Source organism: Egretta garzetta, unplaced genomic scaffold (assembly GCF_000687185.1).
Source record: "Egretta garzetta isolate BGI_Z169 unplaced genomic scaffold, ASM68718v1 scaffold240, whole genome shotgun sequence".
NCBI lineage: Eukaryota > Metazoa > Chordata > Aves > Pelecaniformes > Ardeidae > Egretta > Egretta garzetta.
Genome location: NW_009258480.1, coordinates 777862 through 800724, shown reverse-complemented (window position 1 = coordinate 800724; position 22863 = coordinate 777862). Strand labels below are relative to the sequence as shown.

The following is a 22863-nucleotide window of genomic DNA, read 5'->3' as shown; positions in this document are numbered from 1 at the left end:
AAAAAATCCCACAGCAAACAAACACAACTCAAAACAAACCATTGTTGACATTGCAATCTGTTGTTCCAATACCAACTTTTCTATCCAAACCGGTATCTACTAGTGAAACCTTTTTCCTTATTTCCTCCTTTTGGCTGTCACCTGTATTATCCTTGTTAGGGAAATGCAACCTTTATATATTTAAGACCCAAAAGTAACATCAAAAAATACAATAGTTACTCAAGTGGTGAAGATGTTTTTAGAAGTACTGCCATGCTATTCAAGATACTGAATAAATAAAAAAAGCAATGAGCATCCCTACTCCTAAAAAACCCAAAATCTTAAAAGCAATATGTAATTATTAAAAACAAAACCATAAAAAGTAATTTTAAAATTACATTTGGGGAAGTCTATTTGCAATATTCTTGAGCCAGAGGCACCAGGTGGCGCTACAATATAGCCTTCTATGGTCTTATAACATTCCCAGTCTTGAGATATTCTAAATTGTTCAATTTTTTTGTTATACAGCTTGAATAGAAGCACTAGTGGGGAGAGCTAGGGAAGCAGCCAAAATATCTTTGTTCACTGTACTCTCTGGTTTTAGGGAAGAACTGCTCTACGTGCAACAGTGTTTGCATCCAATCTTGAAAAAAAAGGGTTTCCTTGTATACTGCTTGATCATCTCTGTTCCATAGCTGCTTTTTCCATAGTGTCAGTTATGGTTTGGATATTCCCAAAAATCAACATCACTAACTTTTCCTTTTGCTAAGAACTAAAGACCACATATTTGCTATTATCTAATAAGCGAAATAACAATCTGAGAAGAAAATGCTTAAATATCAAGCTGCATCCATTTATAGGATTTATCCTATAGAATAGGATAGTACTCTAGATACATTTTTTCACCAAAATAATATAATAATTATGTAGAATAAACATAAAAATAATAACAAATTATTATCCTTGTATTCCTTATAAGAATAGAAGATATTTCTAACTTTCATGAGTTACTCTATGATGAAGTTTTTCTTAGACTTCAGTTTATGAGAGAACACGAAGATACTCTAACAAGCTTCTCCAAAACAAACAAAAAAAAAACAAACTATAAAAAAACCCACCCCCACACACCCCCAGAAGAGAAAAAAACCCAGAGTTTTGTTTTGTTTTGTTTTGTTTTTAAACTTGGTTTAGCTGTAATGTGAAATTTTCTTATGATCAGGTGTCTATGACTAATTTTTATGCCCTTCTTTATCTTTGTATGATACAGTCACAACTTTATATCCTTAGTAGCAACAAGAAGCCATTATGTGCAGAATGAGCTATTTACTGCTAATGCGATGTGGTACAGAGAAATACAGGCCTGGCACTGCAATAATAACAAAGGTCTTGACAAATGGAGACACAGGATACTGTGAAGACAACAGATGTGGGTATGAAAAGCGGTGTGACACAGGCTTAGCACTGGAGATCCCGTTGCTATGAACAACTCACCCATAGTCTCTTAAAGAAATGTAAACCTGGACAGAATCAGGTTTCAGGGGTGAAAAAGAACAAGTATCTCACATAGGTGAAATGTGCCTTATAGAGTAGATTGAAATGCAATGAAGAGCTGCAGTGTGAATGGTTTAAAAGTATGTTAGAAACATTATAAGTAAGCCCAGGTGAATCAAGAATGGCAGAGACAACACCAAAAAAAAAAAAAACCAAAACAGGGAAAAAAAGTCAAAAGCACATTCCTGCCAGTGAAGCGCTTCAGATTCTGATACTAACATCCCCCACTGACATCAGGCTGAAGCCACAGACCTCAGGATCCTGAGAAGCAGAAGGAACCAGGAAAATTATGTGGTGTCTGGTAAGGCTTAAATTACTTTTTCATTGATGCATTGACGATGCCAACTGTGCTAATGGAGACAGCTGTACTTTGGTAGAAGAGCGCTTCTCTTGCAATTTTATCCCACAATTCAATCAACACTAAAGTTTTTATAAGCATTACATTCACAGAAGGAAATAATTTGCAAGGTTGCCCCACATCTGCAGATCAAATTTCATATGGCATTTTGTAAAATAGAACCCAAGAGCTAACACAGGGCTACCACTACAGTAATATGGCTATTTTCCTTTCTAAATTCAGACTGCCCTTTGGGTCCATTCAGTCTTTAATGTACGGGAAAATAGCTGAACTTCTACAAAAAACTTATGTTGGAAAATTATGAGAAATAATAAATCTTACATATATGACTGATCGGTCTAAGCAGTTCTAAACTGTTTCTTCAGTTCAGTGGTATCTTGTGCTAACAGCTTATGGTGAAAGTGCCATAAGCAATTTTTCTATGTTACTAGCAATATATCTGAAGAAATATTTCAAAACCACAGTTTCTTTCCAAGGAGCAATTTATTTTCCAGATTACAGATGAAGTCAGTATTCACTAAGTTCTAAAGATATTTTGTCTTCATTGTAACACACTGTTAAGGTAGATGTGTCAAATAAAAAATCTCAGATGAAAGGTAAACATCCTGGAAGTACATATTCATAATAATTAAAGCAGGTGATGCTACTCATTTACATGCCATGCCTGATATCCAAGTAGCACTAAAACTGATATTTTGATGTTATTTGAACACTCAAGAACCTGATCTGCTTCTGCCTGCTGAATTCAATACTGAACAATAAAATCCATGTAAAATTCTTTTACCTCATTGTTACAAAGCTCCTATTTAACCATTCAAATGTTAGGTGGTGATATTTGTGCTTTTGTTAGTGTAGGCTCCAGGAGGTCAGTTTTTGATACACTTTTCAGTCAAGCCTAGGATTACATTGTGTATGCCTGAACTTTCAATGCAATCAATGAGATAGGAAAACAGATAATCAAGAGTAGAGGAAACAACAAGAATAAAAAAAAAGGGCTGTGGAAGTTCATGACTTGACATTAGTATTGTGAAAAGCAAGTGACAGTCAGTAATACAGTCAGGTAAAAGAGGAGGTATTGTCATTTGTTGAAAAGCATTTAAAACAGGACTCCACATATGAAGACTTGAATTCTACTAACCGGCTACAGCTTGGTTTTTTTATGAGACAGAAACATACATTTGAAACTTAACAATTAAGTAATTTAAGTGACCCTATTTATATTAGTTTAAATGTGAAGTATTTAAGAGAGTTTGAAAAAACAAAAAAAAAAAACCCCAAACTATAAAAAAACCCACCCCCACACATCCCCAGAAGAGAAAAAAACCCAACACCCTGGGTTAGAGTCAGAAAACCATCCTATATATTCAACAGTAACAACTCTTGTTATGTATTTTCCAACTGAAAAACATTTTGCTTAATCTTGCATAAGCTCTTTTGGTCTACTGTTTAAAATGGTAAACAAAGGATCTATCAGTCAAAAGAAAATCAAAGCTATCTCATCTTCAGTATTTTGGTATAATTTAGAATTATTCTTTACCTTTTTCCTATGGATGGAAGCAAAAATCATTATTATCCCATTCATACAGGAAGTTAATTATAGCATAATATAAGTTGATTTATAATATGTTTGTGGTTTAAACAAGTCACTACATTATTGAATATATAGTAATGTAGTATTTCTTTCCAGGATCTACAGACAATAGCTTGTCTAGAACTGATCATTTTCATTGTCATTTCCACCCAATGAAGAGCTAAACTCAGCTTCATTTGTACGGATGATATTCCTACCCTGCTCTGTATTAACTAAGAAATGATATTTAGAGCAATCAGAAATTGCATGCAGATGCTTAGTTACTGTATAAAACTAAATTCACTATGTGAGCCTGAGGATAAGTTGCTGGCTAGTAAGGAGACTATAGGTCATACAGTTCAAATCTGCTAGGCACTAACCTTACAACTGTGGGATCAAAGTTGTAAAATCTGCCAGAAGCTACACTTCTTTTAGAAATTATTTATCAGCTGACATTTTGCCTGGTATTCTGAGAGTTCCATGCTAGCTGTGAGTGATGCTTTCATTCACGGCTACAACAACTACACCACAAAGGAGAAAGTGCATTATCTTCTTCAGTGACAGAAAGCTCATTAATATGCTGTAACTATGACAATAAAATTGTAGAAAATGGTCATTGCAATGATTCATTTCTTACACAGTTGAATAAAGAGTTGCCCTCTAGCATAATATTGTAGCCCAAGGACTGCCTTTGCATATTCTATCTTGGCACAAAACAGGACTCCATTCCTTGGAGAAAACAGACAATTATATTACCAGTTGCATATGATTGTGATTTATCAAAATCTGAAAACCCAAAGATATCTAAAACAATCACTAAGCAGGAGGAGTATTGTGTAAAGGCCACCAAATGACAAACCAAAGAGACTTTTGGCCATGAAACTTTGAAAATTCTTTAGCTACAAACTTTGCTTTTAAAAGCTAATTTCGTCTTGTAAATCTGTTCAAATTTCAATCAACCCTTTCTTGCATTTCTGGCAATCTGCAGTTTTTATTTAACTCCTGCTACTAGACAGGCACCACGTACAACTGGGGAGCTGCTAGCTTACTCTTCTACCACAACATACCTAGCCATCCTCACATGTCTGGAGTTTTTAGCCCTAACACCAAACACAGATGTAGCAGAATAGTTAAGACTCTCTCTTAGTTCGTTTGCAGCTGCCTTGTCAGATTCCTAGCAAATTATAGGGCACATTTTTGCATGTGTACACCATTCACCCATGAAATGTCTCAGTGATTCAGAAAATGGGAAATTCAGGAGCATTTTCTGTTTCACAGTTCTATTTCCAACAGAAGTATATGCAAACACCATTTGCCACAACACACCCTTGTAGAAAAGGCAGCTAACAGTCTCCAGGGCTGCAACAGGCAGAGCATTGCCAGGAGGTCGAGGGAGGTGATTCTTCCCCTCTGCTCAGCACTGGTGAGACACAAGTGGGTGCTGGGTCCAGTATGGGCTCAGCAGTGCAAGGGAGACAGGGACATACTGCATTGAGTCCAAAGATGGGCCACAAAGGTGATTAAGGGACTAGAACATCTGGCATACAAGGAGAGGCTGAAAGAGCTGGGATTGTCCAGTCTGCAGAAGAAAAGACTCAGGGGGAATGTTATCAGTGTGTATTAAAACCTACTAGGGGCAGGAATGGGGACAGAGAAACACTTTTTTTCAGTGGCACCCAGCGACAGGACAAGAGGAAATAGACACAAATTGAAAAATAGGAAATTCTGTTTAAAAATAAGAAAAAGCAATTTCACTGGGAACAGGTTGCCCAGAGGGGCTGTGGAGTCTCCATCCCTGGAACTATTCAAAACCACCTGGACACAGCCTTGATCAATCTGTTCTAGCTCACCTTGCTTTGAGAGGGGGGCTTGAACTAGAAGCTCTCTAGAGGTACATGCCAGCATCTGTGACTCTGTGATACATTTGTGTTCATATAATTTCCAAAAGTAACAACAGAATTGCTCTCAGGGAAAAAAAAAATCCTGTTTTTTAGATTATGTCTACACTTGCAGTTTAGCACAGAGTACACAAACTTTTAAGGAGAAAAACGTTACTTGATAAATATTAGGGAGCATGTATATATTGATAGAGAGATACCGAACTCCTTCAAGATGAAACCAAGCAGAACTTGATCACCAGGGTTACACATAGCACATTGTTAATAGGGACGCAAGGTCAATGCAATCCAACAGCTAAAAATAAGGAAACATGGCAACACTACAGAAATCAGCTCTTACAAGGCATAAGCAGTTTCTGGACCTCTAATCAGAAGTTTCTAGACTTTGAAGTAGTATAAAAATATTTTAATATGCAAGTTAATAAAAAATAGTACACTCTACCTGATAGCCAAATGTGTTATTTTGTGACCCATGCCTTGGGACTCCTGGATTTTGACATGCTGTGCGAGTAGGTTCTTAAAAAAAAATAAAATAAAATAAAAAAAATTAAAGGCAAAACAAATTACAATATTTTAATGAAATACATGAATGTATCACAAAATTAAGCTTGTTCAACAACATGCAATAAACCAATGAGAGAAACAAAAATAAAGTTACTTGATTCTTAGAGAGTATAGACTAACACCAGCGTAATTCAAAATAGCTGAAAACTCCTAGATTGACTTAGGAAGAAAAGGAATAATAAACATTTCAAAAAAATTCACTAATATGAGTGTAAACTTACCTATGCATCGAGGAGAAGAACCACTCCACGTGCCGTCTGCTTGGCAAATCCTGGTGCTGGAGCCAACCAAAATAAAAGGAGGATTGCAGCTGAAAGAGACTTCTGACTGATAGATGAAGCTTTTGCCTTCTCTTTTCCCTTGAGCAGGTATTCCAGGGTCACCACAAAATTTTGCTGTGAGAAAAAACATGATAGAAAAGGAATGTGTCATTTATTAAAATATAAAAAAATAACACTTACCTGGACTCAGTCAAGCAGTTTTATATTTATTTTATTAAACACAGGTCAAAGACAGAAACAATTAATTAGGAATTAAAAGAGAGACTAGATAGCCAATCTTTAGTCTGTTTCAGTTTGCAGTAGTTTTGCTAGCTATTCAAAATGCCTACATAGAGGGTTTGGTCAGTAGCTTGAAGTTGACACTCAAGGTTACACACTTATTTTATTAAGGCCCAAATATTGACAACTCATCTCTGCCCCAAACCACATCAATCTGCAAATCCTCCTATAGAGAGCAATCAGAGAGTGTACTAAACCTTCATGTCATGTCCTCTCCTGCTTTCTGCCACCTACCCAGTGCTCAACAATTTTGTCTAATTAAAGGATTTGTCATACAAATTTTAGGAATCATAAACTCTTACTTCCTCATCCTTCACTGAAAGTTAAGATTTGGTATGTATGGAAGTACTACACTTGAAAGTTAGCATAGCTAACAAAAAAAGTTCCCATAGTAAAGAAATTTCCGCAACAATAAGTAAAACAAACACTAGTAAGCTGTTATTAGGCAGGACAAATTTGACTGGCAAGAACATATTCTTAAATTGATCTTTTTACTTTATACCTGAAGATTTCTCATCTCTACAGCATAGCATAACTGTAAATGCACTGCTGGCAAATATACTGTCTGCCTTCTTCAGGATAAAGTACTGAGTATTGTCAGAAGCTGGATTTTGAATTCAGGAAATGCAATCAGCTGTTGTAAACCCTGCATCATTAGGCTATATTATTCCCTGACACACCATGAATTCCAATATTGTTGTGTAAAATTTCATAACAAAAAATGCTGTAATACACACAAAAAAAACCCCACTAACCCAGCTGTGTGCAGTGACATATTTCTAAAAAGGCATGTTGTAGAGACATTGGAATTTTGTGCTCCATCTTTCTCTTCTACAAACAAAATTTAAATTACATCTCTTAAACAATCACCTTCAAAATAAATTTCTAATATCTCCATCTTTGTCACCTCTGCCTTAAGCTTTCCAAAGGATCTGCTCACAAGGAATGCTCCTGCCCTCCACCTCTTACTGCAGTCACTGACTGTACTGGAAATCCATGCACACACAAGTTATTGAAGAAAAAGGGCTTAATCAATATCATACCAGAAATGTATACAATTTCATGGCTTAAAGTGGAATGGGACTGTCTGTAGAATTATAGGTTAAATTGTGAAAAGTTGTATGAATTGGGAATAATGTCACTCAATGTACCTCACTGTGTGATTGACAGATTGTGGTTGTAGTTTATGTTTTCATTAGCAAGGTCTGTGGAAGTCTTAAATTGAAAATACATGAAACACAGAATTTCAACACGGAGACTTTGAAATACTTGTAGATATTTAACACAGAGGCTTGAAATTGTCTCCAGGACAGTTCTTTGTACCAACAAAATAGCAACCACTCTCAAGGAAAAAAAAATCCTCACATTAAAAATTTTTTTTTCAGTAAGTTTATAATTTTTTTATAAAACTAAGTAAACTCCACCACATAGTTGTCAGTCAGCTTTACTCAATCATTACATAGCTAGTGAATATCTGCCTTCTATATAGGTAACCATGGAAACCAGGCACCATGGTAAAACACAGCAGTTTTCCTCTGATATTGGAACAGGGCACTACAGAACAAACTAAAGTTGCAGCAAACTGGAAGCTCTGTGAGTGCTCCCACTCCCAACGGAAGTATTTCCGTAATGACTCTGAAAGCCTTTAACAGAGACAGGACTGCAGAGCTCTGGCACTGAGGCTGTGAGGCCAGTCTCATTCTTCAAAGACATTTAATTGATTAAGAGCAAGTTATACCTGCAGTTAGGAATTTTCAGGCATAGGCCTATATTTTTTTTGCCATCTATTCCCAAGCTTGTAAAAACAGCCATTCTTTACTCAAATTATTATATGAATAATTAAGCAGACAAATTTACTAGGTCATAGATGACAAATATTCAACCAAAGACATGACCATATTCCATTCTGAATAATTATTCTGTATCATAACTACCTTGCATACCTTCAGCTACAGGGTCTAAGGAAGCAAGCTGAGAATTACATTTCTGCTGTCAAGAACTGCTTAAAGAATGCTCATTGAAAATGACTTTCACCAGCTCCCTCTCATTTCTGCCAGATGGCAGCTAGTTTAAGCTCTTTGACAAGCACTGGCTGCCAATTGATTTCTGTTGCAAGCCAATGGGTAACCACTGCACATCAACAACATTCAGTTAATGTAATCTCTGCATGAAACAGCTTTTAATTCCCAGGCAGCTGCATTCTGTGCTAACTATACCTTTTAAAAAGTTTAAAGGTGGAGCCCCTTTTTTCAGAGTATGTTTCAGTACTGAGTATTCCAACCTCAAAGATGACAAATAGCTTGTGTTATTAAAGTGACTGTAAGCACATAATATTTCAATCAAGAACAAATGATGAAAAGAATTTTTCATGGTCACTGATGTTCATAATATAGTGGTCTGTAGAAAAGCTCCATCTAGAGAACTTAACAAATGGTGGAGGTTTTTTTTCTTCCAGAAACAATGCCTTTCACCATGTTCCAGCTCTGGCACATACAGTTTCAGCAGCACTAAGAAACTGTTGTTTATGATAGGAGAATGTAATTAGAAGAAAAAGAAAATATCATCTGTATTATATGGTTTCATATCAGTAGAATATAGCCAAAACAGAGAATATTTTTGAAAAGTAGAGACGAAGAATGCAAAAAATTGTAAAAGAATGGAGAACTGTATTTTGCAACATTTAGCAAGCTACCTGGCAAGCTCAGCTACTTGGCAAGCTTGAATTAGACTTCAGAAACTGTAAATCCACAAAGATGAAATTATCCTCTTAAAGTTAGACTCCTTGCTCAAGACCATTAAAGAATTTCAGTGGTATAGTTATTCTACAAATAACTACAGAACCTCCTTCTTCAGTGCAATCAATTGAATATCTCTCAGAAGCATCACAATCACTTCTTTAAAAAGATTTTTTAAATAATGAGTGGAATAACACCAACCTGAAGAAAAAGCCACATTTGCTATCGTAATGAAATTTGTAGCAATATAAAAATCCATCAGTGTTATAACTTTTAGGTTAAGAAAATTGACTGCATAAAACATATAACTTAATTTAGTGTAAGGGGAAAAATAGACAATTGCCAAGGAGCTACCCTGGGGCCTAGTCAACATTACAAACAGAAAAAACCTCTCTGTGACATCAGAGAAAGTTTAGGATGAGTAATGAGAAAATAAAAGACTATAATGAAACTTCCCCTATTCTATATGTAGCTGGATCTGAAAACAAGACAGCACCTCTTAATCTTGTTTTGCCTTGGATCATTTGATACACATTGCCTGTAATATTTGGTTTTGTGTTTGTGTTTAAGGCTTTCTATATGCTCACAAAGGATTTACAGACATTCTATGTCTTCTCCAATTTACACGCTATGTTACAATTTCGGAAAATACAGAAATATTGTACTTGTCCCAGGTTTGAAATTAACTGAGCCACTGCTGGGTAGGGAAAAAAATAGAAAAAAAAAGGTGAACTTTAAAGGGGAAAAAAGCACTACAGTTGAATAAAGAAATACAGGACCATAAAGTAAATACATACGCAAGCACTGAGGTACTTCGCCACTCCATGTTCCATTCCCAACACAAGTCAAAACAGCGGGAAAAGAGAGTTCGTATCCTGGAGAACAGACATAGCTAATGCTAAATCCCCAGTCCAAGTTTGTTCCTTCCAACCTTCCATTAGAGATCTGCGGAGGAGTTGGGCAGGTAACAGCTGCAATAATATTCAAAATAATTAGGCCCAGCTGCTGTAAATATCCCCAGTGTACACAATTACTAGGAGAACCATATGTGCTAATTTCACCTTTTTTTTAGAGGACAATACAGTCAGGACATGCTATCTTCCTCACTGTATTCTTGTACATTTCCTGAAGTTAGTACTTCTGATTTACTCCATTTAGGAGACAGTGGCTGATTGATGAAGTGTCTTAAATAAAACAGGATGCTGCATCAAACCAAACAGGAAGACTACCTAAAAAATCAGTATGGAGACTATGAAGTGTACAACACTTAAGTTATATCTGGTATTATACTACAAAATTATTTCGTTTGTCCATTTAGACAACTTAGAATACTTTAGTTAGTGATAATAGTCAAATACTTTCTTCCTCTTAACCAGTTTAGGCATTTGCTAGATATTAATGCCCAGAGATGAAATTCCAGGCTGATTGTTCCAACATCCAACTTGAAAACCTGTTTCTAAGTATCACAGTTTGGTTAGTATTTGCTTTATGAATAGCAGCTCAGCAAAAAGCATCTAGCTAGAGGGATAAAATTTAAGGATTTGCAATCTCTTGAAATTGTCAGTGTTGCTACCTCTAAGAAGACCAAAAAGAAGTATTTCAATATGGTTTCTCATTTCCAGGCCTCCCAGGAAAAAATAGAAACACCTTCTCAGTTGTAGGAAAGAAGACTGAAATATACCACAGGACAGTAGAAATAGGCAGACATAACTGTAGTGGTGAAGATAGAAGTGTTATTCACTATATAATGGGGTAGTAACAGAGAGCTGAAGGAAAAAGAGTATAAGAGAAGTTAAATACAAAAAAAAATCTGAATCAAAAAGAGAAACGGGGAATTTAGGCCAAAGTTACTAGTATGAATGAGAAAGAGAAAAGGGATAAAAATTAGAAAAGTTGGGAGAAACTCAGTAGCAAGAGAGAAAGCAAGAAAAAGAAACAAGTATAACTTAATTCCGTGGCGACAGTTAGGGTAAGTGGGAAGAGGTGGTGACCCAAAATAAAGCTGAGAACACACAGGTCACAAGAACAGAGAAAATTAAATACTGCACTCATAACCTTTAAACTTATGTTTAGACAGTTGTTATCTTGCAGGCTCAAAAGAAGTCAGAGGCACTAGATCAGGAGTACTGCATATTTGAATGTGATCTGCAGAAGGTTCACCATGTACCATCTTTCCATTCTTATTATACTCTTCAGTGAGAGAATCTCAACTGTTTACACCACAAAGATGCTCTGCTGCATCATTTGTGGCTGTTTGAGAATGCTGGGTGACAGTTACTATCAAATAATCCTTTGCCAGTCAGTAAACCAAATCTAAATTTTAAGGACCTATTTTTTATAATTTCTGTTTCTCTTGCTCTGGCTCATAGTTTAAAAAAAACCCACCAAACAACAAACCCAGAAAAGGACATGATAGCTTTTGCCACCCTTTCAGAATGGTTTAATAATAGCAACTCAAAATAAGTACTCTAAGCAGCAAAAGTCTGTCTGCATTCTCCAAGAGCTTCATAACTAGTCCTTTTAAAAAGACCTGTGTGTTTTAACTTCTGAGCTGAATATAAAGGAAGAAATACTGGTCATTATTTAGGAAAGGAGACAGAAGAATTAGCATTAAAATAGGTGTAATGTCAGAATTTTAGGGTGAAAAAAATTAAAATAAAACAACACACAACAACAAGGCAGAATGTGTCTCTAAATGCTTTGGTGAGAGATTTAACCATAAATATGTACAGCAACATTTCTAATTTTAAGAGCTGAAAGTATATTGCAGTGCAAGTCTGCAGGCAAGACAATGCTTGAATAGTTGAATACTTGCAGATGAACATGCATTCTTTTCCAACTAGGCAAAGCCAGAGAATTATTTATATCCTCTATTTCAATGGCACAGCGACAATTATGAATCCATTGTCTGCCCAGTTCATTTTCCAATTATTTTAACTAAATGGTACCAGAGGACCCTGGAACTGCCTTCTGACAGTAGAACTAATTGTTACACATTTCAAACACACTACTGCATATTACATATTACTTCTAATTACACAGTCCAAGAAATTGGGTTTATTAACTTATCTAGGGCACCCACAAAAACCTGTATGGAGTAGAACAAAATTCTGAGAACACCAGAGATTCTGCATGTGATTAGTATTTATACAAGCCTAAATATGTATGATCTAAAACCAGAAAGACTCAAAAACTCAACACTAAAACTGACAGTCTAACTCTTGCTTTGTATGGTTCTATTTGAATCAAATCAGAGTTAGATCTCCTGCTCCTAGTTAGTTGTCCTGTAGTCCTTAAGAATTTGAGTCTGGCAGATTATATCATAAATACTTGTTCTGTCTTATGATATTTAGCTGTTCACTTACAGCCACTCTTGGGAGACAGACAGCCTCTTGGTCAACAGGACAAGTATGGCTGTTCTGTTCTTAAAATCAGGTTTGTAATTAAAGCTGAAGCTGGGTAAGAGCACAATATAAAAGAGAAAAAAAGAAGTGAATTGTTAAGAGGATTTTGAAGTCTGACATCCTCAAGAATGTGCTGGGAAAATAACTTTAAAAACTGACATTATCAAAGGTGAATTAGAATTAAACTGGACTTGGTAAGATATTGGGACAATTTTTCTCAGCAAGGAAAGTAATTGCAAATGGGGTGGAGATTTGAAATATATTTGATGTTTTGATGCATGAATTCAGGGGAGGAAAATGAGAACTGCTGAGCAGGTATGGAACCGTACTTCCTGAAAAAAAAAAAAAAAAAACAGAAGGAAGATGGATGAGAACAAAGTAAGTACAAACTTAGCTGACTAGGTTTTAAAAGAACAGAGATCAGACATAGTGTGAATCCAGAAAAAAACACCAAAACAGTGATGCTGTTTGTCTACAGCTGTGGTATCAGGAAGAGTGAAAAAAATTACTCTAGAGAGAAGATGTTTTAGGGTTTAGCAAGTGAGTTTCTTAGAGAAGGTTGCTTTGATGCCACAGATAAGGTGGTCTTTCAGTAACGTTCAGATTTTTTGACATTCAAATTTCAATAGAGAGCATTAAAAAATCCAATAACACAGAAAAATCAGGAATGCAATTAGTAAAAGAGAGAAAAGGAAGATCTTGAGATTAATCCTGTCAGTTTTCACAGTAGAAGAAATAACATGAAGCAGAGAAATGTTTATTATGAAATTTGCTAGAACAATTTAGCCTTTTTGCTGAGTACTTCAATACACCCCAGTGGTGCTCAAAGGTGCACATCTAATGAAGGAGAAATCAGAGAAAAATCTTAGTATTATGGATAGGGTAACCCAGAACAATTTGCCTTTGACTAAGTTCAGTTGTATGTATTCAGACCTTTCCCAAAGGTGTGTATCATGTGCTCGAGGGGTCTTTTTCTAAAGCCAGGGACATATAGGTCATTTTAGGTATGACATGCTAAACTTAAACAAACTAATGGATCTACACCATCATTTCATATTGGTTAATTTAGTTTAGCATCAAAGTAATAAAATGTTCTATAAAGCTACAAAAAACTGTTCAACATACTGTGCTGGTATGAAAAATAAAAGGAAAAAGGAGTAAAGGATGAAGTCACTGTTCCTGCAGCCAAAAAATCAATTCATTTTATTCATACTAACAGTAAGCTTTTATTTCTGTGGAAATATTTGGCTGACTTATTTCAATAAAAAGTGGATGTAAATGTTATAGAAGAAATAGTTGACAATCAAAATAAATGTTTTACCTTTGCATGTTGGGATTACTCCACTCCATGTGCCATTGGTAGTACAAGTGCGAATTAAGGAGCTATTTGATTCCATTGTATAACCGGGTTGGCACATATAAGTAACATTTTGTCCAACAACATAATCTTCACCATATCTCATGCCATTGGCTGGGACTCCTGGATCTCCACAACTGATAACTGCAAGTAAATAGTTGAGGAACAGATTTTAAAACCTAAATCTGATTTATTTATATATGAAGGGAAAAACACAGGGTAAAACTCGGAATTTATTGAGCAAAAAAAGGAGAAGGAAAAAGTATCATAAATCTTGTCTTCATCAAGAAAAGATAAGCATATATGTCATCTGAATTAGCTGCCAAACACAACATGTGGAGCTGTATAACAGTTATATTTGGAGAACATCAATACATCTGTTCAAGAGTAGAAGTAATGGACTGTATTATTTTGATCAGTAAAATTTCAAGATTATAAAATTAAAATAAACCAAGAAATAATCCATATTTCACTACTACCCTCTGATACCCTCAAATTTTCCTATCAGTTCAGAAGCAGTATCTATTGTTTAGTTTACTTTTCCGTGGATACATCTTGAAAGGAAACACAGTCTGGAAAATTTAAGATATATGTCTGCAAAAAGATCCCACTTTGTAAATGTTCACATGGTTACTATGTCCATAAACAGATGAGAATGTTAAGGCAACCCCCAAACATGGCATATGGCTTATGCCAAAATTTGGCCTATCGTACTTTAATGAGCAGGAGTGGCTCTCTTGTGACTTCTTGAGTCAGGAAATAATTTAATCTCCTAATGAGATTAAATATTTGTATGGAGCTAATAAAGAGTTATATCATTATAATCTGAGAATAATGTTAAAATATGTAAGTTTCTCTCAGATCTGGTCAATTGGATTTATCAATTTCTGCAACAGTTTTCAGAGTAAGAAATCTTGAGAACCCTAATGGCAACGATAAAAAGCTGTTGCTTTCAGGAAAAACACAAAGACTGTGAAAAAAATCTAGTTCACACAAATACAACACCCATGCATTTTACATTTTATCTTATAGTAAACTTGACAATCTCTCTACAGAATTGTTATTACTTCTGGAAAAATGTGGGACGCAGTTTACTGGGCAGAAAGCACATCCTGGCTACTTCTAACTCAATGTCAAAACATGACCAATGTGAATGGGACACTCTCTGTATCTTGATTTCCAAAATGAGAAAACCCATGACTATATGTTTATAGTGTACTCTGGCAAAATCTCTTGATCTAAATAATCAGGGAACTGAGAATCCAAGCTATATAGTATGCCTGCTCTACAGTTTATCACAGTCTGAGTGAGCAGATACTAATTAAGCTTCATGTATCAAATAAAAAAAAAAAAAAAAGTCCCACACAGCACTGTCAATGGATACAGAAGAGACTATAAAAGACACCACAAGGTTATCTGGGTTAGTCTAAAGGTGGCTAGTGCAGCAATAAAGAAAGTTGGAGATTTTTTTTACTGGAGCTTATTTAATTTTACCTGGTAACACAGTAATTCTATTTTTTCTTTTAAACTTGAAAAGTCATAGATTTTTTCTTTGTCATTCTTAAAAAAAATAGAGAGCTGTGAAAGACAGAACTGTTTCTCTTAGTTACACAAGTATACTAAAATAATCTACATGTTCTGCCTTTCTTTATTTGACATATTCCATTTGCTATCCTTAATGTTGCAAAATCAACTAAAATAATCCTTGATATTTTTTCCAGCTATACTATTGTTTTGACTGGACTACAACGTAATGCTCCTGCCTTTATCCTTTTTTCTCTAATCCTTGTTTCATCTCTTTAGTTTTACTGTATGAAGACTATTTCAATTCATTGCCTTGTGAATTTAGTAATGTGCAAACACCATACACCATATATAATCAAACAGCTCCACAAAGTATCCATTTATTTTATATTATTCAACTAAAATCATGTTCTCAGCTTTTTCATTCACCTTCCTACAGTTTCCATTTCTTTCTTTTGGTCATTAATATAAGCTTTTTGCTTCTTCTACTGCTACTGTTACTGTAATGATTGTACCTTTTCCTGCTACTGACACTTTCACTTTGAACAGTTATACAGCAAGAGCTACAATGGTTTTAGCAGATCTCTAGATTGTTGTACCTTCTCAAAATTTCTATCTTCTTATCATTAACTTTTCAAACTATTAATAAAAAAAAAAAACCAAACCAACAGATCTGATTTTCCTTCATGTGTTTTTGCCCTTCTGTACTTACTATTCTTTACCTTACTATAGGAAAGGAGTTGCAGGAAAGAAAAGACTGAGGGGCAAAAAAGAGTCATTCTTCATATTACTGCATTGTAACATTAGAACTGTTCAAAGAGGCAGGTTAAGAGTGGTAAGGAAAAGTTCATTTTGCTCTTTTTTCTTATGCTGCAACATTTGACTTTCAAAGAAAACAAAAGCAAGTGTAAGGAGGTGGCATGGGTTCTAAAAGAAACTACTTAGGAGGCTCAGTGGCATTTTCTGAAGTTCACAGATTCGGAAAGTCAGATAATCACAGAATGGTGAGGTTGGAAAGGACCTCACGAGGTCATCTTGTCCAGCTCCCCTGCTCAAGCAGTCCATCCAATGACCCAAATTTGGACCACCTCCACTTAAGTCACTGTGGTAGGCAAAACCAGTTTAAATTTTTATAGAGATCCTGACCAGAATACCATTGTACGTCCAAAAGTCAGTGGTCCACAATACAGTCAACCTGAGGAGCCCCAGGCCTGTGCTGCACATCCAGCGTGGCCTTCAGACCTTGTGCAGTGCCACACAGATCCCTTGGCCAGGGCACAACCACTGCCAGCTCATTGCAACAGAGGAGCTGCAGGCAGCTCCCACTCAGTAGCAGTGGTTACACCAGCTGCATGTCCTTGCTTTTTATCTAGCAACACAGCAAGAAGTTCTCATGAGAACATTGTTTCTGTTTGACTGTAGAAATTATAGAGTTGTAAGAAAATGCTATAACAGCTTGAACAACAAAAAGGGGAGAATCTTTGCTATGGACAAGGTCTGTATGTCATGCTGCATGTGGGTCAGAGTCTTGTTCGATGCTACACTGCCCAGGGCCCCCAGCATCTGAAGGGGCATAAGATTATCTATGCTATTATCTTTTTATAGTGTTATCTCTAAAAAACAGCATTTTCAGTGATATGCAAGAATCAACCCATTACTTGGTACCTGTAATAGGTAAGGGCTGGCTTTAAATTTTGATAACACCTGGACTAAACAGAAGTGGCATATCCTGAATCTTCCTCTTAACAGAGACATGAGACAGAACAACCAATTAGGGCACTGGTATGTGTTGTGTGTCTCCTTAAGAGTGGTGTTGGAGGCCCAGAAAGAAGGTGAAGATCCTGTCTGGAATTGGGGAAGATCCAAGAAAAGGAGGAGATGTGTGGAGACAAATGTCAGGGGATGACCCTGACTGATAACAACCTGAGTTTCAAAGGAGCAGTGGCCCAGAATGAACCAAGGGACTTTGAACCCATCCTTCCCAGACAGCAGAGAATTCCCCAAATATAACCCTGAGGGCAAGTGAGGAAGTAAAAGATAATCAGACTGGTAAAAGCTCTAAACTGCACGGTTCTTAAACGGACACCAACATCCAGGTCCACTGCAGGTTACTGTTTACTTTGTGTTGTGACAACCACTTGGGACAGGTGCTCTGGAAACCTACAATGGTTCCATGAGGTTCCATGGTTTGAACAGGCAATAAGCAAATTTTGGGAAATCTTGTCACAGTAAAAAATGGAGAACATGTGCACTGCTTTTGGCTGTGATAGAGTTAATTTTCTTCATAGAAGCTAGTATGGTGGTGTGGATTTGTGATGGAAACAGTGTTGATAACATAGGGATGTTCCAGTTATTGCTGAGCAGTGCTTGCACAGCACCAAGGCTGCCTTTGTTTCTCACACTGTCCTGCCAGTGAGTAGGCTGGAGGTGCTCAAGAAGTTATGAGGGGCCACAGCTGGGACCACTGACTCCAACTGGCCAAAGAGATATTCCTCACCATATGATGCTGTGCTCAGCAACAAAAGCAATGGAAGTGGTGTTTGTCTTCCCAAATCACCATTACGCGTGATGGAGCCCTGCTTTCATGGAGATGTCTGAACACCTGCCTTCCAGTGGGAAGGAGTGAATGAATTCCTTGTTTTGCTTTGCTTGCATGCACAACTTTGCTTTCCCTATTAAACTGTCTTTATCTCAAGCCACGAGCTTCCTCACTTTTACCCTTCCTATTCTCTCCCCCATCCCAATGGGTGAGAGTGAGTGAGTGAGCAGCCCTGTGGTGCTTAGCCACCTACAGGGGTTAAACCACAACAGCATGGTAGGGACAGGTAGGGAAAAAAAAACCCAACCTGTCCTGTCCACAAAGTGTGTTGGCACTGCCAATTCTACTGCTTTGGATACACTTTGACATCATTAGGAGAAAATTTTCCCTTACAATAGATAATCTTCTTCAGGCATATTTTATCGACTTGGAGATAAAACTGGCAGGAGAGAGGACTGATAATTCATGATCTGTTAACTAGCTATTTAGCTAATATTCTCCATTGACTCTTGTTAACTATCTGTTAGTGATTTAAAATTGATATTGTCATAAGAGAGAACATAGCAAGTTAAGTATGATGAAGAATATATATTTCATTTTATATTTAGATGTGTTAGGGAACTGTAGAATTAAATGCCTGTAGAAAAGGATACAGACTGGACACAGGTCTGAGCAACCTGTTTTAGCTGATCCTGCCACAAGCAGAGGGGTTGGACTAGGCAGTCTCCAGAGGTGACTGCCAACCTCAGCCTTTCTGCAGTGCTGTAAAATGCCTCTCCATTTCTGGGTATTTTAGAGCCACTGCTAGTACCTGTACCAGGTCTCTATTTGGGTTGCTATAAGTGTGTAAAGTAGACAAGTCTATGAAAACTAGGGTACTAGTTCAAAATTTAAGCAACAGTTTGCTATACCTCTGCTGAAGATATGTTTCCTCAAAATGATAGGCAGTCTCATGTGTCACATAAATGCAAAATTTTCATAATTGCTACTAAAAGATTAATTAGGACATGTATTAAAGCAGGAATAGATGGGCTTGAAAATAAATTGTTGTAATGTACTTATTATGAATGTGAGAGAAGCTGAAATAGCTTCTGTTAGCTGAGTAACCAAAGCAAGTATAAGGTTAATGAAGAGGCCAAACAGAAAATGTTATGTGAGAGCAGGACAACTATTTTGACCTCAGAGTCACTAGAAAATGAATTCTCAAGTGTTCATTTCGAGGTTTTTATTTTCTGCCCTCTGGAAGACCAGAATATTATAGTGCTAAGTTTTCATGATGAAGAAAAGCAATTAAATGAATAATGTCTGAATATGACATATCACAAAACATAAACAAGAATAAGATATATAGTAGGAAAGAATTGAAGTGGGTAGATCATGTAACCATGTAACTCCTTTAAACTGTAACGGCAGTCTATATATTATGCTATACAATGTCTGTCTTTAAAAAAACATATTCTTTATCTTCTCATAGAACTATACTTTTAAAAAATATTTAATATGCAAATTTATGTATGAATTGGTACAAGAAAAAGCTGAAGAATTATTTTATTTGCATCCAACTTCTATATTTTACTTTATTTCAGAGGAGAGAAAACCAAAGACTATTCATTAGAGATATGCCTTACTTGTGCAGTTTGGCAAGGATCCAGACCATGTTCCATTGGCAGTGCATTGTCTTACAGATGATCCAGAAAGTATGTATCCTTCCATGCATGAATAAATTACTGAATTAGAGAATGTAGTTCCATCAATACGAAATACTTTTCCATTAGCAGTTGTTCCTGGATTACCACACTGCACAGCTATAAAGTAAAATGTTAAATATTTTTAAAAGGTAGTAAAAATTATTTTTGAAATAGTAATGTCTAACGACTATCCTGCTGTGATCAGTGTTATGTGGTAGAAATCTGTGCTGTTGTCCTGAAAAATGTAAGTTTCACCACCTACAGATAAGGCATGCTGTACAGTAAATAACTGTTTTCATGAATTATTTCTTTTTACCCTTTTGTATTTAGGGAAACACAGCCTTTGAATTTAACTTTAAAATCTACATTAAAGGAAAGCTAGTTTAGCTGCAAAGACAAACTCTCAATTATAAAAAAAATGCCTATTCTACAATTATCATTGTGTATTTAATTTGAATCTATAATATATATGCATTTATAGCATCACCAAGGTATGTTTCCTACCTAACTCAAAGCACAGGATAGAGTCAAACTAGTATTTCATAGCCAGGTGTAAGCCTGATGTTTCCCAGTTTTTCAGCACTCAACTTTGGAATTTGAAAGTCTCTTTCTTATGTGATTACATATATATCTAATCTATATGACCTAAACTAGAACAATATACTTGTGTGTGCACTACATATATGTGTATATATATATATATATATATATATATGACCAGATTCATCATTTCAAGAGACTCTTAGGGGGAAAATAACACCAAAAAAATCTTAAAATGTAAAAGGGGTAATTAATTTCTGTAATAGATAAGATCAAAAAAGAGTAGCTGAAAGTTTGGTTGGGCTAAACATATCCATTCAGATGCCAACAGACAAACACATATATATATTCAAGTTGTGTCAGGATGGCAATCATTCAGCAGAAAGGATATTACAAAACCAGCTTGTGCAATAAGTTTTTAAAATGAGATGACTATTTCATACAGATAACAGTCAACAGTGATAAAGTGGAAAATAAGACTACAGGTTCTCAAATTATTTTCTGCTTTTCAAGGAGCTTTTCTTTGAAGAAGAGTCTGTTGGGAATTATTTCCTATTTTTGAATCAAGATAATTAAGGTAATAAATTGACCTCTGTAAGTATCCTGTTAGAGCATTCTTCTATGATAATACACCTAGCTTGAAATTTCTAGAATTATTTTTTCCAAATAAATTTGTTTCAGCATTTCTTTTTCTATTGAAAAATAATGTCAACAGTATTAATAAAAAAAAAGCCAATAATTTATTACATAGATGTATGTAATGAAATCCTGACATTTACATTTTTCTAAAACTCAGATCTTTTCTCTGAAATTCAGATGTATAATGGTTGCAATTAAAAATCAGATGATTGTGAGTTTTTTAAGGGAAAAATCTTTCAACAAAAATTTAGTTCTAGAGGCCTTATCTACTTCCTTTTCTGTTTAGTTTTTTGTACTGGATAACATATATAGTGGATGTGACATAAGATTGAGAAGAAATAAACAGTTCAGTATATTTTTTTTTCTCAAAACTTTGAAAAGATGTAATTTCATGGGTAACACGAACTGATTTCAGATTTCTCAACTGATGCCAAGACATTGATATGGTGTAACAACTTATTGGAAAAAATCAACTGTATACCATTCACAACACAAAACTGGCAATGTAAAATTGGTTTTCTGATTAGCATTTTTAACAAAGCAGTTTAAAAATAGAATGGGTCTTCTGTGACTTACCTTTGCACTCAGGTTGTCTTCCTGTCCAACTTCCATTTGCCATACATGTCCTTTCTTCTGAGCCATGCAGGATATATCCAATATCACAGCTGAAATGTACTGTGCTTTTAATTTTAAAATTGTTTTCTTCTCTAGACCCATGACCAGGGATACCTGGATCACCACAAGAACCAGCTGTATCACCTAGAATTTGGAGTGCAAATATTAGAATAAATTTGAAATATTATTATGATACTGCATGTAAAATATATGTTTCTATGTATTTATAAATAGATTTATATTTTTAGAAAAAAACATATCTCAGTGGGTGTGAGTCCCCCATACAATCCCTGTAATTACAAAATTACTTGATTCTCAAATAATTTCTTTTTATTTATTTTATATAAGTACAGAACAGACATTATACTTACCTCAAGATTCCCCTGAGACCATGCTAAATTTTGGGAACAGAATCATCAAACAAGAATAAGGAAACAAAAAGAAAGCTACAAAACCATGTTAATTTATAATTTAAAATAAAGAATTCTGAGGAAAATCAAGGTCCTGATCATAAATACAATTTTCTTGTTTGCCTATAACAAGTGTTCATAAAATACTTCTAGTTTTACAGTATCACTAGAGTTGTAGAAATTTTAGCATTAAATAAAAGCTTTAGTCAATAATGTTATGTACATCTGACATGAAGATTTCCCTGATTAATAGAAAAGTTGAAAGTTCACTTCAGGACTGCCTGATAGCTAAAATCTCCCTCAGCTGGAACTGGTTAAGCAAATTCTAAGATAGAGGGTTAATGTTTTCTATTATCTGTTGCATATCAACCTTAAAATAATGATAATAATAATAACAATAACAATAATAGTGACAATTATATCATCACCTAAGATTATACATCTATATATTCATTTATGGTGAGAATTTTTAGGAAGTTCTAGGTAACAATGCACAGCAGGTCAGTTTAAATCTTTTAATATGTACTTAGGATCTGCTGTTTTGTCTTCTTAAAGGCCTTTAAGCTAGTTTTCTATGTAATAAGGGATAAACGGATATTGTGTTACTGAATTTGACAACAAAAGAGTTGAATTCTAGAATTCCTAGAGCTGCGCTGTTCATGTTTTCACCAGTAGATACTTAGCTAAGTTTTAGAATCACTCAATCATAGAATCACTTTGGTTGGAAAAGAACTTTGAGATCATCGAGTCCAACCTTTAACCTAACCCTGATATCCCACCACCAAACCATGTCCCTAAGTACCCCATCTATCCCTCTTTTAAATACCTCCAGGGAGGAGGACTCCACCACCTCCCTGGGCAGCCCATTCCAGAGCCTGACAACCCTTTCAGTCAAGAAGTTTTTCCTAATGTCTAGCCTAAACCTGCCCTGG

General features: G+C 35.6%; 1 protein-coding gene across 3 annotated transcripts in view; it reads right to left on the bottom strand.

The window, feature by feature from the left end:
• CSMD3 (CUB and Sushi multiple domains 3) overlaps window positions 1-22863 on the bottom strand; it is a 699407-nt gene that overhangs the window by 28568 nt on the left and 647976 nt on the right. For all 3 annotated transcript variants that reach the window (XM_009643918.2, XM_009643926.2, XM_035899525.1), the window contains 6 exons: window positions 21483-21665; window positions 19668-19844; window positions 13941-14120; window positions 10013-10186; window positions 6142-6315; window positions 5799-5872 (listed from right to left, as the gene is read on the bottom strand). In XM_009643918.2, coding sequence (XP_009642213.1) covers window positions 5799-5872; window positions 6142-6315; window positions 10013-10186; window positions 13941-14120; window positions 19668-19844; window positions 21483-21665 — 962 coding nt within the window. The remainder of the gene's footprint in view (window positions 1-5798; window positions 5873-6141; window positions 6316-10012; window positions 10187-13940; window positions 14121-19667; window positions 19845-21482; window positions 21666-22863) is intronic.